Source organism: Plectropomus leopardus, chromosome 18 (assembly GCF_026936395.1).
Source record: "Plectropomus leopardus strain MGB_pleo_1.0 chromosome 18, ASM2693639v1, whole genome shotgun sequence".
Lineage (NCBI taxonomy): Eukaryota > Metazoa > Chordata > Actinopteri > Perciformes > Serranidae > Plectropomus > Plectropomus leopardus.
The window spans coordinates 5,516,567-5,533,246 of record NC_142193.1 but is presented as its reverse complement, the minus strand read 5'-3'; the positions used below and the strand labels follow the sequence as shown (position 1 = coordinate 5,533,246).

The following is a 16,680-nucleotide window of genomic DNA, read 5'->3' as shown; positions in this document are numbered from 1 at the left end:
ACAAACAAAGTTCATATTTGGGTAGTTATGAGTGGAATACTAATTCAGTTTATAGCGTTCGTACAAATATTTTGCCCAACCACCTAATAAATGAATAAATCATCTTAAATGATCTCAGAATAAAATGTTAAAGTATGTAGAAAAGAAAAAAATGGATGTTAAAAGAAAGTAGCAGTAACTCATGAGAAATAAGATCTACTAGAGTTGAAAGTTCTTCTGAAGGTTTAATTGAATTGTAGTTACTTAAAAAAATCTAGTTCACACAAGAATATAACAGATCCAGAGGCAGCAACAGTAACCATGGTAACAGCACATAAATACACCACAAACAAAAAAGTGAATTAAGACGTTCTCAGGAGTTGTCAGTAAAATCAAAGTAAAGCTGTATGAAATGTATGTAAAAACCTCTCATAATGTTAGACATACTGTAGAGGGAAAAAAAAGAACAAAAATATAAAAAACTACAAAGGTTAGCTCTTCTGATTGATTTAGTTAGATGTTAGATGGAGAGAAACAGGACAAGACTGACAGGTGAAATGATTGTGTTTTGGTTTTGGTTTTTCCTCAGCTGTCCTACTGTTATATCATCCTGGATTTTGGGTGATTTTCCTTTATATAATCATTTTTAACAATCACATTTACACATTGCAGCCTTTGTCTCTGATCCAGGTTAAAATATTTTTCAAAACTGTGGGAAGAATTGGTTGGATTTGGTTCAGACACCGATGTTTTTCTCAAGAGTAACAGCTATCATTTTGTGTACCTTTTAATTAAGCATAAGGTCAAAATCTGCACTCTAAATATGCCTTAAAGAGAAACAAACGTTCACTCTTAAATCAAAAATAATTTTTTTTAAGTTACAAAATTATTTAAATTTTTTAGAACTTTTTCCAGGTCATTTCTTTGTTTTGTTTTTTTTAAACACATTTTAATTTTTGGGTCATTTCTTCTTTTGTTGATCATTTCCTTCTTACCATATTTTTAAAAAGAAATCAAGTCAATTTGCTGAGGTTTCAAAGGGTTAATAAAGGCTTTTTAAAATTTGCCATCAGCAGTATAGACACATTTTTCTGCCCCTGGCCGTTGAATGGTGTTTTAGGAAATAAAACTATGCTGGCAGGATATTAGTTTTAACCCCCCCACTGATGATAAATCAGACTCTGCCTGTTTATGAAATGTTCCCTCAGCTGAACCTACAGAAATGGAGAGAAAGACTCCCTCTTCCTCCTCAGTTTCAGCTCTCAGTCCGTCAGCACTTTTAAATAAACACCATCGTGAGTTACAGGTAGAAGAGGAAGTGTGGATGGCATTTTAAAAAAGCTCACTGTGGTCATTCAGTCTGTGTTCCCTCAATCACGTTAACATAGTTCCCCTCATCGTCATCACTGTCGCTCTGAGCCGACACGTCTGGTGTTGATCCTGCAGGAAAACATGAAAGTAAACATCACAGTGAGTTCATCCCTCACATTATGTTTAATGATAATCCGCACAACACTCACGAAACTCCTCTCGTCCAATCAAATGACAAAAAAACACATATCATAGCCCTAAACAGTATTAAACCAAAGAGGCATGTTTCAGAGAGCGGATGCTGAGCAGCTCTGAGACTGAATGTAATGCTGACACATGACAGGCACAAACTGGGCCTTCAGGTGACCTCACAAAAAACCCAGAGCTTCCTGTGTGAAACACCACCAGGATCACGCAAGTACTCACAAACCGAAAACTCACTTTGAAAGTTCCGTGGCTCCACATTCAGATAGTCTCTCTCCTCTCCTCTCTCCTCTGAAAACACAGAAGACATAGTTACTGCGGGCTTTTAGAGAATGAATAAAGGGCTTTGTAAATGTGTTTATTTGGGAGGCTCAATAAATATACATATTCAAATGAGCAATGTTAAAATTAAGGCAAATAACTGATCAAAAGGACATAGTTTAGATTCAGATTTAGACAAGTTTCTTCATCCCAGAAGGTTATTTCAATTTTACAATTTACCCACACCAAACAAAAACTGACAAACAGGAACAAACAGCACTCAGTAGCAGTAATAATATGTCAGAGACATCAATACACGGGCAAATATACATATATACAGATGCACACTGGCACCTGGTGTGTTCTCGTGCATACTGACTCACATCACACAGACCAGACAGAAGAAATTAAAGGAAAATAATTCCATGCTTCAATACATAAGTTAGTAAAATAAGTTAAGTAAATTCTAATGCATTGCACATTACTTAAATATATTCATAGAGTGTTTATGTTCTTGCTGCCATGTGAAGAAAAATAGACACAATAATACACCAACTACTGTATGTGCTTACAAAATAAAAAAAGTCATTTAAAAAGACTGCTATCAACATTTAGCAGCCTGATAGCAGAAGGAATAAAGGACTAAATATACTGATTTGTTTTCCTAAGGGCTGCTTTGTAGTGCTGGCCTGAAGGCATTATAGTGAATTCGCTTGACAGAACATGATCATGGCCCTCGTAGACATCACGTTAAACCAACAGATAAATGAAAGAGTTAAAAGACTCTTAATAAATGATTGATAAGAAGTGCTTAAAATAGTGTTGCAGAATTTAAAGGAGTTTTAAGTTTCCGCAGAAGGAGTTTTGTTTTTTGTCTACATCTGATGACTGACTCTGTTCTTGCATATTTTGAAAGGAAAATACAACATGTGGTGAAGTTTTTGGCTGTTACATGAAATAAGACTTTAACCAAAGACAAAACCAAAATAAAACCACAGAATGCTCCTTTAAAAACTCACCTTTTTTCTCTGGGACATTTTCATAATCGTGCTGAACATCTGTGGATGAAACTACACAGTTGATTAATTTACAGGTGACCTCGAAAAGACAGGTAATACTTTATTACTTTATAAAAGCATCATAATACAAGTTATGTGATATAGTTATCCTCTCCTGTTCTCTCCAGTTTATAGTTTTTTTCTTATCCTTTTCTTTACCCTACTGACAAGTGACTCTGTATCCTGAATTACTGTTTCTGTTTCCCAAACTTGTACCTGAACTTGGCGTTGAGGCTCGGCTCTGATTGGTCTGAGGAGTCTCTCCTTCGGGCAATACGATTCTGCAGAAACCAAAGAAGAAGAAGAGACAATCAGGCCTGGCATTTTTCTATCTGGACCGTCTTTTTCATTGTTTTGTGTCTCAGTGACTAAAGTAAACAACAATTTTTGAAACTGGTCAAATTTTTAGCGAGAGAACTGCAGCCGTGTAATGACTGCAGTGAAACCAGATGGGGCAATTGTGCAATGTCAGTATAGGTCCATTAAAAGTGATTTATTTTTTGGTTAATTGCCAAAAAATGAATAAAAAGTCTCTCTCTTCCTTGCTTGATGCGGTCTGTTATTATGACTAAGTCTAACTCATGAAGAAGTCTTGTTCTGAAATCTCACAGGACATAACTTGTTGCAGGGAGACAATGCTGAAAACATGAGTGAGAGAAAATTGTGTTTTGTGTTCCTGAACAGATATTGTCCAATTGTTTAATGTCATGGATGATTATTTAACACATTTTGACAATGTGAATGAGTTCAATGGCCGCCCCTATTTATTTAAACCAGAGTACAAGTCTTGTAAGATTTCAGAACGAAGCTTGTCCTTGAGCGAGACTTAGTCAAGTCATGTCAGATTTATTCATAGAGCACATTTAAAAACAACAAACAATGAGCAAGTGCTTCATAAAGAGATTACATTAAACAGAGGCATGATCAAATCAAAACACAAGTTCAAGTAATACAGGCATAAATAGGACAATGTAAGTGAATTAATATGAGCATACAATATCTTGACAACCATAACACAAAAAACTGTATTGCACAAACAACAAGACAAAATACATGTTGCTCCAAGCAGTGTGGTCAGGCATGTCTTCATAATGATGATATAAAGAAAAGACAAAGATCCAGGGGAACTGATTGTGGTTGCAGATTCGACTGCTTGGCCAAAGATTCAGAGCTCTGTGTTATTTTAGCTAAGTTGGAGGATACTTTTTGCCATCCAGGATTTCACATTCTAAATTTAAAAGGGAGTTTATAATGCACTGATTGCAAGATTTGAGCGGGAGGTACAGCTAGGTGTCATCAGCATAAAAAGGTAAGAGATATATTTTCTGAAAACAGACTCAAAGGGAATCATATACAAGGAAAATTAAATAGGCCCTAATATGGAGCCTTGTGGTACTCCACATGAGATGATTGCATTGGAAAAAGATACAGTACATTAAGCAATTAAGCAAAAGGTCGAGAAACACTTGAGACACAAAAATAATCCTCTTTGGACATATAGATAGTTATGGTTATATTTTGGGCGTTGAGTGATTGTAGCAGTCTCAGTTAATACTGGATGAATTTCAAAAATGTTGATCACATCAGTCGGTTTGACACAAAAACATGGCAAAATAGAGTCCAGGTTGAAAAATGAAGAAGTAAAAAAACCCCACAAAAACTCCAAAACACCAGAGGTTTGTCTGAAGAAGGACACTTACATGTATCCGGGGTCCTCTGCATCACTCTCAGTGAAGTTAGGACCTGCAGAAGGCAACACATCAACATCTCATCCAAAATCATTATCCAACAATCAAGTCCCAAGTTAAGACAAACAAGATCAATATGCCTATCAGGTCCACTGGTTTTACCTTCTACATTTGCAAATATTTCTCAGAGCCATTAAAAAGAGACAGAGCTCATCATTATAATATTTTCAACCTAGAAATGTGCAGATTCAAATAATTACAATGTAAGTTACTATCATCTAAATGACTGATTGTGACAGTAAAGGTCCCTTTTCCTAATTACAGTGGAAAAGTTGCATTTTCTGTTGCAGTTTAAGTAAACGTAACCTTACCGTCTACTGGATTCTCATAACTTGGGTTACTTTCTGTGGGCCAGAAAAGGCAGATTGTTAAATATATTTTTAGATTAAAGTACTAATCGTAAAAGTAGTAAGTAGTAATATCTGAGGACAATAATTCGGTGGATAGCGACGCACATAATTAACTAAGCTTGTGACAAGAAAAACAGAACCTCACCAGTTTCTGTTGGAGTGAAGGATCTTTGTCTACGATGAGTTAAAGGATCAGCTGAAGGTGAGCTGAGTGTGAAAACAAAAGAAAAGCACATCTGATGTTTAACAGTTATACACATTTTCTGTCCAAATCTGTTATCTGTAGTCCAAGTTTTCATCTCCTAGAAAATACTAACTCTACTTAGATTTGTGCAGTGGTGCCATGTGGCCAAATATATTTACTCAAGTACTTCACTTGAGTACTTCTGGGTACTTTATTCAAATGCAATTTTAAGGATGACTTAAGACACATCTTTATTGATTATCTGAGGGGAAATTCAGGTGTTGCAGCAGCACAAAGATAAAATACATGAAAGCGTAATAGGGACATTTTACTGTTTTACATTAAAAAAAACTGAGTCAGGGGAAGGGGATAATATTAAGAGAGAAAGATCTGAATTTCTAAGATTAAAGTCACATATTGCCAATGTTATCGTTCTTTTGTCACATTATGACTAACCCAGAAAATGCTTGGAAATATCTAGAGCATAGAGACGCATCTGTAGAAATCCAATTGAAATTTCTACAGATGGAATATTATCCCCCCACCTGGCTCCTTATTTTATATTTTCCTCACATGCCTTACAAACAGACACAGAGAAGATAAATAATAACAATACCAATAAGAGATTTATACAAATGCAGTATCATAAAAGTGTAAAGCAGACAAAGGTCCAAAATAAGGACTTGTAGAGAGAGAAAGAGAGATGCTACAGTAACTGACTACAACTTTTAGTATTATTAAGTATTGACTTGGTTTGTTTGACTATTGCTGATAAATCTTTAGCAAATATGGAAAATATTCCAATAAATGTAACTTACAAAGGTGACAGCAGGTTGGAGGGAAGGTGGATGGAGTTCAGATCTGTGGACGGCTGGGCTGCAAGTCAACAGAGAAAAAGTCATCATCATTATCGACTTTCAACATTAAAAAGAAGACCAACATAAATGACAGGATCATCAGCATAGAGTTCTCGTCAAAATCTATGAAATATTACCTTTTTTTTTAGTTATTTTCTGCAATATAATTTGCTGTGACCTGTTAATTTCAGCAGCTTCTCAAAACTTGCCATGGTAGAAAACAAGATATACAGTATGCTGACCCTTCAATTCACTATATTTTTTAATACTCCCCCCACCCACTTTAACAGAAGTGGTTAGCATAATTTCATTTTTATCAGAAATTATTTAAAAGGATTAAATGACTATACATTTTATCAGTTTTACCTTATGTATTACAGTGAGAATAACAGATACAGAAGAGAAGTTGATTGAAATGTCATATGACAGCATCTTAAGTTATCACCTGAAAATCACTCAACTTTTGGTAAAAAGGAAACAAACAAAAAAAAAGAAAAAAGAAAAAAGCAAGAAATAAAATAAATATTAAGTTTAAATACCAGATATGACAGAATACTTTTAGTAAAGATGCCCACAAAAACATATCAAGTATGAGGTCTCAAAAAAACCTAAATATTATCTAGGGTTACAGTATTAATATTATATCACTTTAGACATTTTGAATGTATTTAATTAGAACTCTATCAATATATGAAGCATGAAGACAAATTTAATAACAATGTGTTATTTTCTATATGTAAAATGTCAATCGCAGGAAACAGCATTTACATTTATTTTTACTTATGTATTTAAAGAAGAACATGTGACTTTTCAACCAACTTTTGAAACAAAACTTAGTTGATGTGAACAGGAAATTACTAATGTTTGTATTTTACCCCTGAAATGTAAAACTACAAATAATCCAAATTATTAATGAAACTGACACAGTCAAAAAAAAGATTTCAGGTCTTAAAAACACAATACATTGTATTTATGGTGCTCTTTTCAAACTATAATAATAAAAACAATCAAAGACAAACCAAACCCCAACACTTTTTTGATATCTCATAATAAAACACTTGATTTTGATATTAAGTCCTATTTTACTTATAGTGGTTGCATGAGAAATAATTAGATTAATTATTGGTTCATGTATTATTTATAAATAAAAAATGTATGTTCATCATTTGCAAATATTTTCTGTAATAAAACAAAGTACATTAATCATTGACTTGAGGTCAAGGCAGATACTTTAAAAAAGGACTGAGCTGCCTCTTGTAACATGTTGAATGTTTTACATTCAAAGATTAACAGCAGTAGGTGTTTCAGACTTACATGGATGGATGATTCTGAATTGAGTGGATCTGTTTGAAAGATATCAAAAAAAAATATATATATCAATCATTAAGTCATTTAACACCATAAGGCAAAAGCTGAATTTTGTACTGTAAAAATATGTTATCTTTCATCTGCACTACTGTTGGTGAAAGTCTGGATTCCTCCACCACCAAAGCCTAACTGGGTCCAGTCAGATGTGTAAGAGGACTTTATTTGATGTTTGTATGATCTTTCATACTTTAAGTTGTAGAATGTCCTCTTTACAAATAAATGTTATTTTGTATGGAGGGTTTGTTTAGTACATGGAGAACAAAATGCTGTACAGTGGTTCAGCTGGACTGAGACATGATCTCTCTGAGCAACAGTAACATAACAATAGAGGAATTTAGCAAACTTAAAGCTCAGCATCAAAATGTGAGCAGATCCGAACAGAAACAGGTTCCTGTTTTAGTGATAAGTGCAAAATAATGTCTATAACAAGAAGGAATTAAAAGGCAACTTTAGCAAAATTGTTCTTCAGACCTGACAATAATAACAGAGGGTTAGTCCAGAGTTAGCACTGTTGGAGTATCAGCTGGACATACTATGGACTGACAAATCACAGTATAAACCTGTTCATTCTAACCCCTGAGAAGACTGCAGAGGGCCCAAAATAAAAACAGACAAAGTCAATATTAAGAGGCCAGTTGTGCTGATGTTGTTCAATAATGATCAAAGGTCACAGATGCTTTTCTGGACTGGAAAACAAATTCAAAATGTAAGTTCTGACAGTATTCTCCACTGTCATAAACACTGTGGGGTATTCAACTACATTCAAGTTTGATTCATTTTTCTTCTTTTGGGGCAAAAACTGTTCAGATATAAATAACAGATTTGGTGTCTGAATTGCACGGTCTGAAAAGAATCTCTGTGCAAATAGTCATTGTCAAAAGAAAGAAGAAAATCATCAATATAAGTGCTGATTGCAAACTTTTTAATTTCAGTGTGTAGGGTGTAGGGTCATAGTAGAAAATACTTACGGCATGTACTCCTCTGAAGCGTTTATTTGCCTGATGGAGACTGGTGGGAGGAAACACGAAGAAATAAAAACTATTTCAACACATTCAAATGATTTCAATGTTGAATCTGTCAGCAGCTGAAACCAAAAACCACAGCGTCCATCATAAGTGTGAAATCATTACTCTGGTTTAAAGCCAGAGGCCGTAACATTGAGGTGATGGTGAAGATGGACAGCAGCTGTTAACCTCATGTTGGTGCAGGGTAGGTGTCAAAATATCATCAGCCTGGCTGATTATCGGGGCTAATATTTGGCATTTTGCTGATTGTCTTTGTTTTATCTTAATGATTGCTGATAAAATGAATTGACGGAAAAGTGCTAGTATTACACTCAATCAGCACCAGGAGAGGAAGTCTGCAATACATACCAAGAACGTGTCAGCATGGGAGGAACTTTTACTTTGTAAAACATCAGGGAGATATTTTTATTCATTCATTTTTTTAAATTTAAATTTTCACTGAACTTTAGGAAAAACAGTTGCAGGGAACTTACTGTATATGATGTTGGACGTTTCAGTTTTGATTAAACATTTGCTAAAGGCATTTGACCTTTCAAAAACCTAAGCAAATTGTCTTCATTTCTTTCAGGTACGAGAGGAAGAAAGCAACGAGCAACCTCACAAAAAAATGGCCAAAAAATTAGGAAGAAATTTAGAAAGAAGTTACATGAAAATAAGCAACAAAAAAAGTTAAAAATAAAAAAACAACAACAATGACCTTAAGATAGTGCTTAAAAAAGATAAATATATAATTTGTTTTTTATTTTGAGCAATAACTTTAAATATATTTTGATAACAGATATAAATGAAAATTTCTGGACATTATTCCCTATTTTTTTTTGGTAATATCATACAATTTCCCCCAGCTAATTGTGAGAACATTTTGTTATTACCTTACACCATTTTCTTTTGTAATATGCAGCACATCTTTTCAAGTTGCTCAATGCCTTTTTTCCAAAGATTTTTTCAGAAATAAATAAACCAATTCTCTCAGGTTTCAGAGCTTTAGATGCTTGTGAAAAGGCATATTTTCATTTTTACTGAAAATGCATATGGGTTCCAATTATTGGTCTCATTAAGTAGTAATAATGGGTTTCAGTGTCAGCCTCTAAAAACCAATATTGGTGGACCACTCGAGAGTGAAAGGAGACCGTATCCTACCCAGAGGGCCTTCGTTCCTGCAGTGCAGACAGATGCCAGCCAGGAGGACCATGGAGACGAAGATGGCAGTCGCAAAAAACCAGACGAGCCAGGAGACGGCCATGTCTCATCTGAGTGGGACAGAGGACGACAACATGACACCATCAGCCATTTTATTCATGCAGGTTAACCAAAATAAATCTGCAGACCTCATGTCTGAGTACACCAGTGTGAAGTGAGTAGAGAATATTTGGGTTCATACATAGAGGTATGAAAAGCAGGCAGGCTGTTACTTTACGGATAATTTAATGTTTTACAGCAGGCACACCTCCAGCATGGCACATTACCACATTCATGTATTTATCTGAGAACATGTGCACTTCTTCTGTCTTTTATTATCTCCACCAGGTCTGTGAGTGACTTTGCGCAAAACTTATATTTTAGAAATGGGAGCGGCCACGTATGAGGGATTTTTTGGAAGGTGATAGTCCACGATTTCACAGAGGAATTGTGGATTCAAAACTTTCGGATGATCCACTCAACTTTTACGCAATGCTTTAACACCTCTTTTAGCACCTGCTGCAGCATGCTTGTGCCAACTTATGCAAAATTGAAGTGTTTTCATTAGGCATAATCTATATTTGCAATTACAATTTTTGTAATTTGAGGGTTAATAGAAACCCACCTAGTGTGTGGAAGCTTCCTGTCTGTCTGCAGCTAATCTCCCAAACTACTGGACCAATCAGCCTAATATTCTGTGAGCACATGTATGACTGTATGCTCCAGGACCTCTCTTGGCTGATATGATTCATAACTATTGAAAAAACTTGTTTTACTGACTGTTTTATACCATCATTAACCGCTGACTCCTCACTCCTCCAAACGGTCTGTAAGGGGCCGCTAGTTTTCTGGGAATCAGCTTAGTTTCTTGCAGGCCACATTTTGGCCTTTGTCACGGCTGAAAAATTGACATCCATAAAAAAAAGTTTGGTCTCATAATGAACCACAGCACCTTCAGATTAATTCCATGCCACATATGCTATGATCCACTAATGTTAGGCACAATACAAGATGAATAAATACACATTTTTTTGGTTATCTTTGCCACCATCTTTGACTGTGAAGGAACTGGGAGGAACAATTACAGCAGGTGTAACTGCACCACATTCCTACTTCCATGACTGCGACCTAGATTAGTTTTTGTCTGCTGCACGGGGTCAGACTGCACCGGGAAGCAGAGCATTTTTGTTGACCCAATTTTGTAGACTTGCTGATTTTGTTTGCGGTCATTTTTATTTATATTTTTGCTCCCACCATAAGTAATTAAGTAGAATATGTAGTTAATTGTTTTGTTATCTACTTGTTGTCTACTTGTCATGCACTTGTCATTGCTGTTATTTCCTCCTTTGTTGTGCTGTAGCTCACAAAGTTCAAAGTACAGTTATGAATGACATGGAGGATTTGAGCATGGTTTTTTTTTTGTAATTTAGTACATTCACGATTACATTGTACACATATTTCACATTACATTACATTGCATGTTAGCAGGAGAACAATACAATACACTGTGCAATACACAGTGGCACTGTCAAAAAAATAGATGAGGTGTGAATTTCGGGGACACTTCTGAAATGTGCTGCATCAGGAATTCAAAGATTGTCTAGAGTGGCCGTGATGAGCCTGCTTGCTCGCCTGACTGAGATCTGCACTCTACAGAGGGCCCTTTGTTAGTCTAAATCATTATTATCAAGAGGAAGCCATGATTTCAAGATGAACACGCCTGCACTATTTACTTAAATAAGTGGCGGTTTTTAGTTTCCTGAGGCATCAGAAGAAAAACATGATGATAATCACAAAAGTGCGTCACACAGGAAGGAAAACCATCTCTTGTCACATGTGGAGCCACTGACTGGTGCACATCATTTTCTTTCCTCTGAGAGGCTGAACTCTCCACTGAACACATCACAGACTGACTCCAGAGACTGGAAAACACCTGAATCCCCTAACACGCAGTGAAAATGGAAACCTTCACATCAACCTGCCACAACCACACACATTCACATTGTTTACGGCAGTCAAAGTACGAGAACCACACTGTGAAAATATTCTATTACGAGTAAAAGAACTGCGCTGAAAATCTTACTTCGGTAAAAGTCAAACTAAGCATAATTAAGACAATGTGCACTTAACCGTTAGAAACCTGTGCAAAACGTCTTGTACACAGAGTGACTCAAGTGACTTTTGTCAAAACATTAACATTATTAGTAAAATATTACAATTATTATTGAAAAGAAAAAGCAGCAAATCTTCACATTAATGAATCTAGAACCATGAAAAGTTTTTACATGAAAAATGATTTTCAGTCAATAACATAGTGTCTGACTATTTTTCTGTCAACTGACTAATTATTTCAGCCGCATTTGTATGTTGGAAAATTTTAACAAAACATGTTTTACAACCTCTTAAGTTCTTTATGTGCAAAAATCCTAATTTGTAAAGTAACTAAAGCTGTAGCAGAATGCAGCAGAAGTAGAAGGTGATGTAAAAAGACTCAGTTATATTCTACCACTGCAAACACTGCAATCGTCGTCTCCTAATGAACTTAATTAGGACAACTTTTAATATATCTTTAAACTCTTCATGATGTTCTTCCACAGAGGTCTGTCAGCTCCTCACAGCACTGCAGAGTGAGAGGAAGCCATGTTGCTCAGCTAAAAGCGTGTTTTGTGTCCCCACAAACACACACACATGCACACGTACACGCACAGGCACAGACACACGCACGCACGCACGTGCACGCACACACGCACACACGCACGCACACACACACACACACACACAATGAACCTCCCTAAAAAGATTTTATTAAAGGCAGCTGGCGAATAGAAATGAGTGTAAAAAGGTCAAAGAAAGGAGGCGTGACAGGAAAAGATAGATGTAATCTATAAAAGGTGACATATATGAAAGATTAAAGAGAAGGACCATGATGATCATTTGGGTTTTCCCCCAGAGCGACAGATATACGGTTTATTTCATAACTAGTTCCTAAAATGTTCATTGTGTTATTGCACAAAAATGTACAATTAATAATGATAATGATACATGACTTAAACAAATTTGGATCCTTGAGTGATGTACAAATTCTACTATGTTTGTGTGGGAAATTTTTTTAAAAGTTTAAAATTGTACTCAGGTCAATGTAGAGAAAAATTTGTTAACCCATTGAAGTCTGGATTGAAATCCCTTTTCTTGTGCTGTTTTCAAGCGCCTTACACAAGTATTTAAACCTTTGAACTCTGAGCAAAGTGATTTTTTTCAAAAACATAAAAAAGGCAATGAGCAATAACAACAACAACAACAACCAATTAGTAGATTTAGCTAATTTTTTTTTTTTTAATCTAGGGGAAAATATCAGAAAAAAATGTATAATTCTCAAAATTACCTATTTAAAATTATGTTACAGAATTGTTATAATTTTTTAAGCACCTTTTCCATGTGTTGCTTACCTTGTTTTTTTTCCCTCTAAGATTTGTTTTGTTGTTGTTTTAACTATTGGGCAAATTTGCCCTATAAACACAAAAGTATGAGTGAGTGAGTGATGAAGAAGGAATACTATTACAATAATACAATAATACTATTGTGAGTGATGACATGAATTTTGGTGTTTTCCATTGGCCGTTGCTCTTTCAATGTTAAGGTGAACAAAAATCTATTACAGTGTATATGTCAGCCACGTCTTGTTTCAAATTAAAAGTCCTTAAGCGTTTCATACATGTTCCAGCTATATACTAGGTTTTGATTTAGTCTTGTTCTCTGACAACTTAAGACCCACATGTTCAGCATGGCAGTGCAACATGGTGGAATCCATAGATAAGAATGGCTTATTCCAAGGTAAACAAAACACAACGATTCTTTATTTCAGGTGATTATAAACTAAAGAATACATTATTTTTTTTTATATCATATTCCATTCCTGACAATATATTCCTCTAAATCCTGCACAATGAACCTTTAAATAAAGGATGTGAGCATTTCTTCACCACTGAGCATTTTGTAAAATCATCACTTGGTTGTATTTGATAACTGTTGCTGTCAGATAAATGTATAAATGCAGCAGCAGCAGCAGCAGCAGCAGCAGCAGTAACTAGTTCAGATTTGATTATCTTTGTGATATTGGCTTTAAAAACACTCAGCAGCTTCCTGGAGTTTCTGCTCATTTACTGTCAGCTTCAGCAACAGGAAGTCACTACTCCCAGCAAAGAAATAGTCCTGCACATAGACCCTTAATAAATACTAAACAGCTGTTTATATATTTTGTGTTTTGTATTAATAAGTTTTCATATTGATAAAAGAACTAAGATACAACATGTTGATTAGTGAGTTTTGGAGGTGCTGGTAGGTGGATTGTGTTCCTCTTGCCGTTTCCCCCTGTTTCCAGTGTTTATGCTAAGCTAAGCTAACTAGCTGTAGCTTCCAGGAATCAATCTAAACATCTGACTTTAATGACTGTTTTCTAAAATGCCACATTTTCCTTTAACCCTCTGAAACCTGGATCCCCTTGTGCTGCATTCAGACGGCTGTTATAAGCCTTTGAAAACTGAGCAAACTGATTTGATTTCTTTTGAAAACATAGGGTTAAAAAAAAAAAGACAGTGACCATCTTGACAAGAAATGTATTTCTTTTAAAAAGAGGGGAGGACTATTGGAATTTATTTTAAAGAAAACTATATTTATAACTATAATAATTTTATATTTAAAACATATTGCAGAAAAAATAAAATAAAAACATATATTTCTTTTATTTTACAGCACATTTTTAGTTCATTGTCCATTTTTTGTTGTTTTTTTTTTTAATCCTTGGATATTTTTTTGTAACTTTTTACTATTTTTTTTACTAATTTTTTTAGGCCATATTCTGTTAAGTAGCTTGTTGTTTCCCCTGTTTTGAAAGAAATCAATACAATTTACTTGTTTTTAAAGGGTTAAAAAAAGACAAAAGAGAGACAGAGAGGGACAGCGAGAGAGAGAGAAAAAGAGAAAGAGAGAGACTGAGTCATTAGAAGATAATATTAATAAAAAAAATATACAGAAAACTATATTTTGAATAATAATAATAATTGTAATTATTAATGTTCTTGTTAATAATTTTATATCTATATATTTTTAAATCATTTTTTGTATTTTTTTTATATTCCTTTTCTTTTTTGTTCAGAATTTCTGATCATTTTCTTGTAGTTCGCAACTTGTAACTGCAACTTGCAACAAAAGGTCGCCACCTGGACCTGAAACCAGGACATGTGGTGGTTTACAGTCCGCACCGTATACCACAATACACTTGTTTCTATTGGTCGGCTGCATTTTTGAATCTTTCAAAATGAACATAAATTTGGAGCCAGAACTCTGGAGATGGCTGCCTGTGACTCTGCTGTGCTGTGAGAGGAGCTGATCTGAGCTGATCTCGAAACATTTTCTAGATGAGTAAAAATAATACAAGCCATGCCATCAGAGCACCTGAATACCTACATTTTAAAACCACAGTGTAGAAATATTCTGCTAGTACAAAAGTAGAAGCTTCAATAATATACTTTAGGTACCAAAAGTGAAAGTTGCAGAATGACCCAATCTAGAAAAAAAAATGCTTGCTATGCTCCTGAATTAAAATATTTAATACAACAATGTATTCATCACTTTAATGTTACTACTTTGTGAACTGCCTGGTGGGTTGTGAATTTCCTCCGTTGGGATCAAAAAAGTTTTAATTTAATTAAAAGTGTGAATTAAAAGAGCGAGCGACCAAAAACAATAAATATTTAACCCAGAGACTTCTCTATGTGCTTCTGTGCGGTGAAATAAATATTGGCTTCCTTCAATAGGCCTCAGTGTGAAAACCGTACAGATCCACTTCAGTGCTCAGCTTCACTTACTCCAGGTGCATGCTGGGAGCAGACTGAAGTTCAGCCATCACGCAGAGTTCACAATTAAGGATGTAAAAATGGAGGAGAACTCACCGAAACTTGAGGACAGACGGCAGTTGTACGTTGACGAGGAGGACTGGATGAAGTTTCGGGGCCTGCTGCTGGTCTTGTGTCCCCCCGGAGTATCTGGTCCACATGAGGCGACTAGTGTAGCCAAACATCCACCATGTCTGAAGAATTCTTTCTCACGTTCTGATCCGCACCTTCAGCGACCCACTTCAGCTCTTTCCTCCCTCTTTGTCAGACTCTCCTCTTCCGTGGCTGCTGCACCCAATCACCTCGCTTCACCTCCCGCCGCAGATCCTGTGATGCTTTCTCGCCCTCCTATAAGAAAAGTGACGATCCACCATCAGCTCACGTTTGTCCGAAAAGACACAGCATCAGCCTCTGAGAGTTCAGAAAACACAAAGAATTAAAAAAATCATCAATGGTTAAACCCTGAGCACAAGATTACAGTTAAAGAGAGTGTGACAAAATTTTGCAAAGGTCGACTCACCAACCAGGTGAGTCACCAACCAACCAGCTACCATAGAAGTTCACAGCTCAGTCGCAGTGAACAACGTGTGTGGGTTGATCAAACTGCCCTCTTTCAGATGATCTCAACTGCAAACTGCAACTGGAAACTGGAGAAGAGGCCTTGCGGCACAAAAAACAAAAAAAAAGTTTCACACAAACACCTCGAACCAATCAGGAGACGGAACTGTGACACCTCAGAGCGTCGCGGGGTGTTAAAAAGCTGCAGCGCTGTGTGAACGCTGCTGCAACCGTCTTGACATCCTCCCACCTACAAACAGGAAACCACACCGAGGGGAGGAAGCAGAGTCCTCCTCTCCTCTTTTTCACTCCTCTCCTGTTCTCGCTCGGCCTCGTTTTCTCCTTCTAACGAGAAGAGCGGAGAGAAGAGAGACAGAGGGGGAGCACAGCAGAGAACCCCCCCATGAGTGGAGGAGGAGAGGGGACACCTGCTGAAAAGAGGCTGGAAAACACTTGAGTTCTATGGAGTTTGTGATGATTTGGGCAACTTTTTGAACCATTTACGATTTTTTTCACAAATAAAAAGTCAGTCCACAGTCAAAAGAACCAACCCTCTTATTTCCTCAAACCTCATCAAATGTCATATTACATCATAGTCGAGTGATAAAGGCTTTGCAAAACTTTGAACTTTTGAATGCAATTGACGCAAAGGTGAGATTTCGATTTTTAAAATCAAGAGCGTTACCAAAAAGTTTTTTTCAAGAGAA

General features: G+C 35.9%; 1 protein-coding gene across 4 annotated transcripts; it reads right to left on the bottom strand.

Annotated features, from left to right (window-relative positions):
* Positions 1-199: 199 nt before the first annotated feature.
* lat (linker for activation of T cells) lies at positions 200-16,149 on the bottom strand. 4 transcript variants are annotated; one of them, XM_042504587.2, is made up of 13 exons: positions 15,936-16,149; positions 15,473-15,826; positions 9,486-9,595; positions 8,289-8,328; positions 7,267-7,295; positions 5,914-5,971; positions 5,057-5,118; positions 4,873-4,905; positions 4,514-4,556; positions 3,030-3,094; positions 2,775-2,813; positions 1,732-1,785; positions 200-1,419 (listed from the first exon to the last, which is right to left on the bottom strand). In XM_042504587.2, the coding sequence occupies exons 3-13, from the start codon at positions 9,586-9,588 to the stop codon at positions 1,331-1,333; spliced, it is 615 nt and encodes a 204-aa protein (XP_042360521.1). In that variant the 5' UTR covers positions 9,589-9,595; positions 15,473-15,826; positions 15,936-16,149; the 3' UTR covers positions 200-1,330. The 4 variants fall into 4 exon arrangements, with proteins under 4 accessions (XP_042360521.1, XP_042360519.1, XP_042360520.1 ...); XM_042504585.2 differs by having other exon boundaries at positions 2,775-2,825; positions 15,936-16,143; XM_042504586.2 differs by having other exon boundaries at positions 2,775-2,825; positions 15,473-15,763; positions 15,936-16,143.
* Positions 16,150-16,680: the final 531 nt, after the last annotated feature.

Bases quoted from the DNA above. Each gene is read 5' to 3' on its own strand.
- lat (XM_042504585.2), bottom strand. From the start codon at position 9,588: ATGGCCGTCTCCTGGCTCGTCTGGTTTTTTGCGACTGCCATCTTCGTC. The intron at 7,296-8,288 runs GTAAGTATTTTC...TCTTTCAAACAG, and splicing joins GCTTCAGAGGAGTACATGCC to ATCCACTCAATTCAGAATCA. The intron at 4,557-4,872 runs GTAAGGTTACGT...TGCCTTCTGCAG, and splicing joins TTATGAGAATCCAGTAGACG to GTCCTAACTTCACTGAGAGT.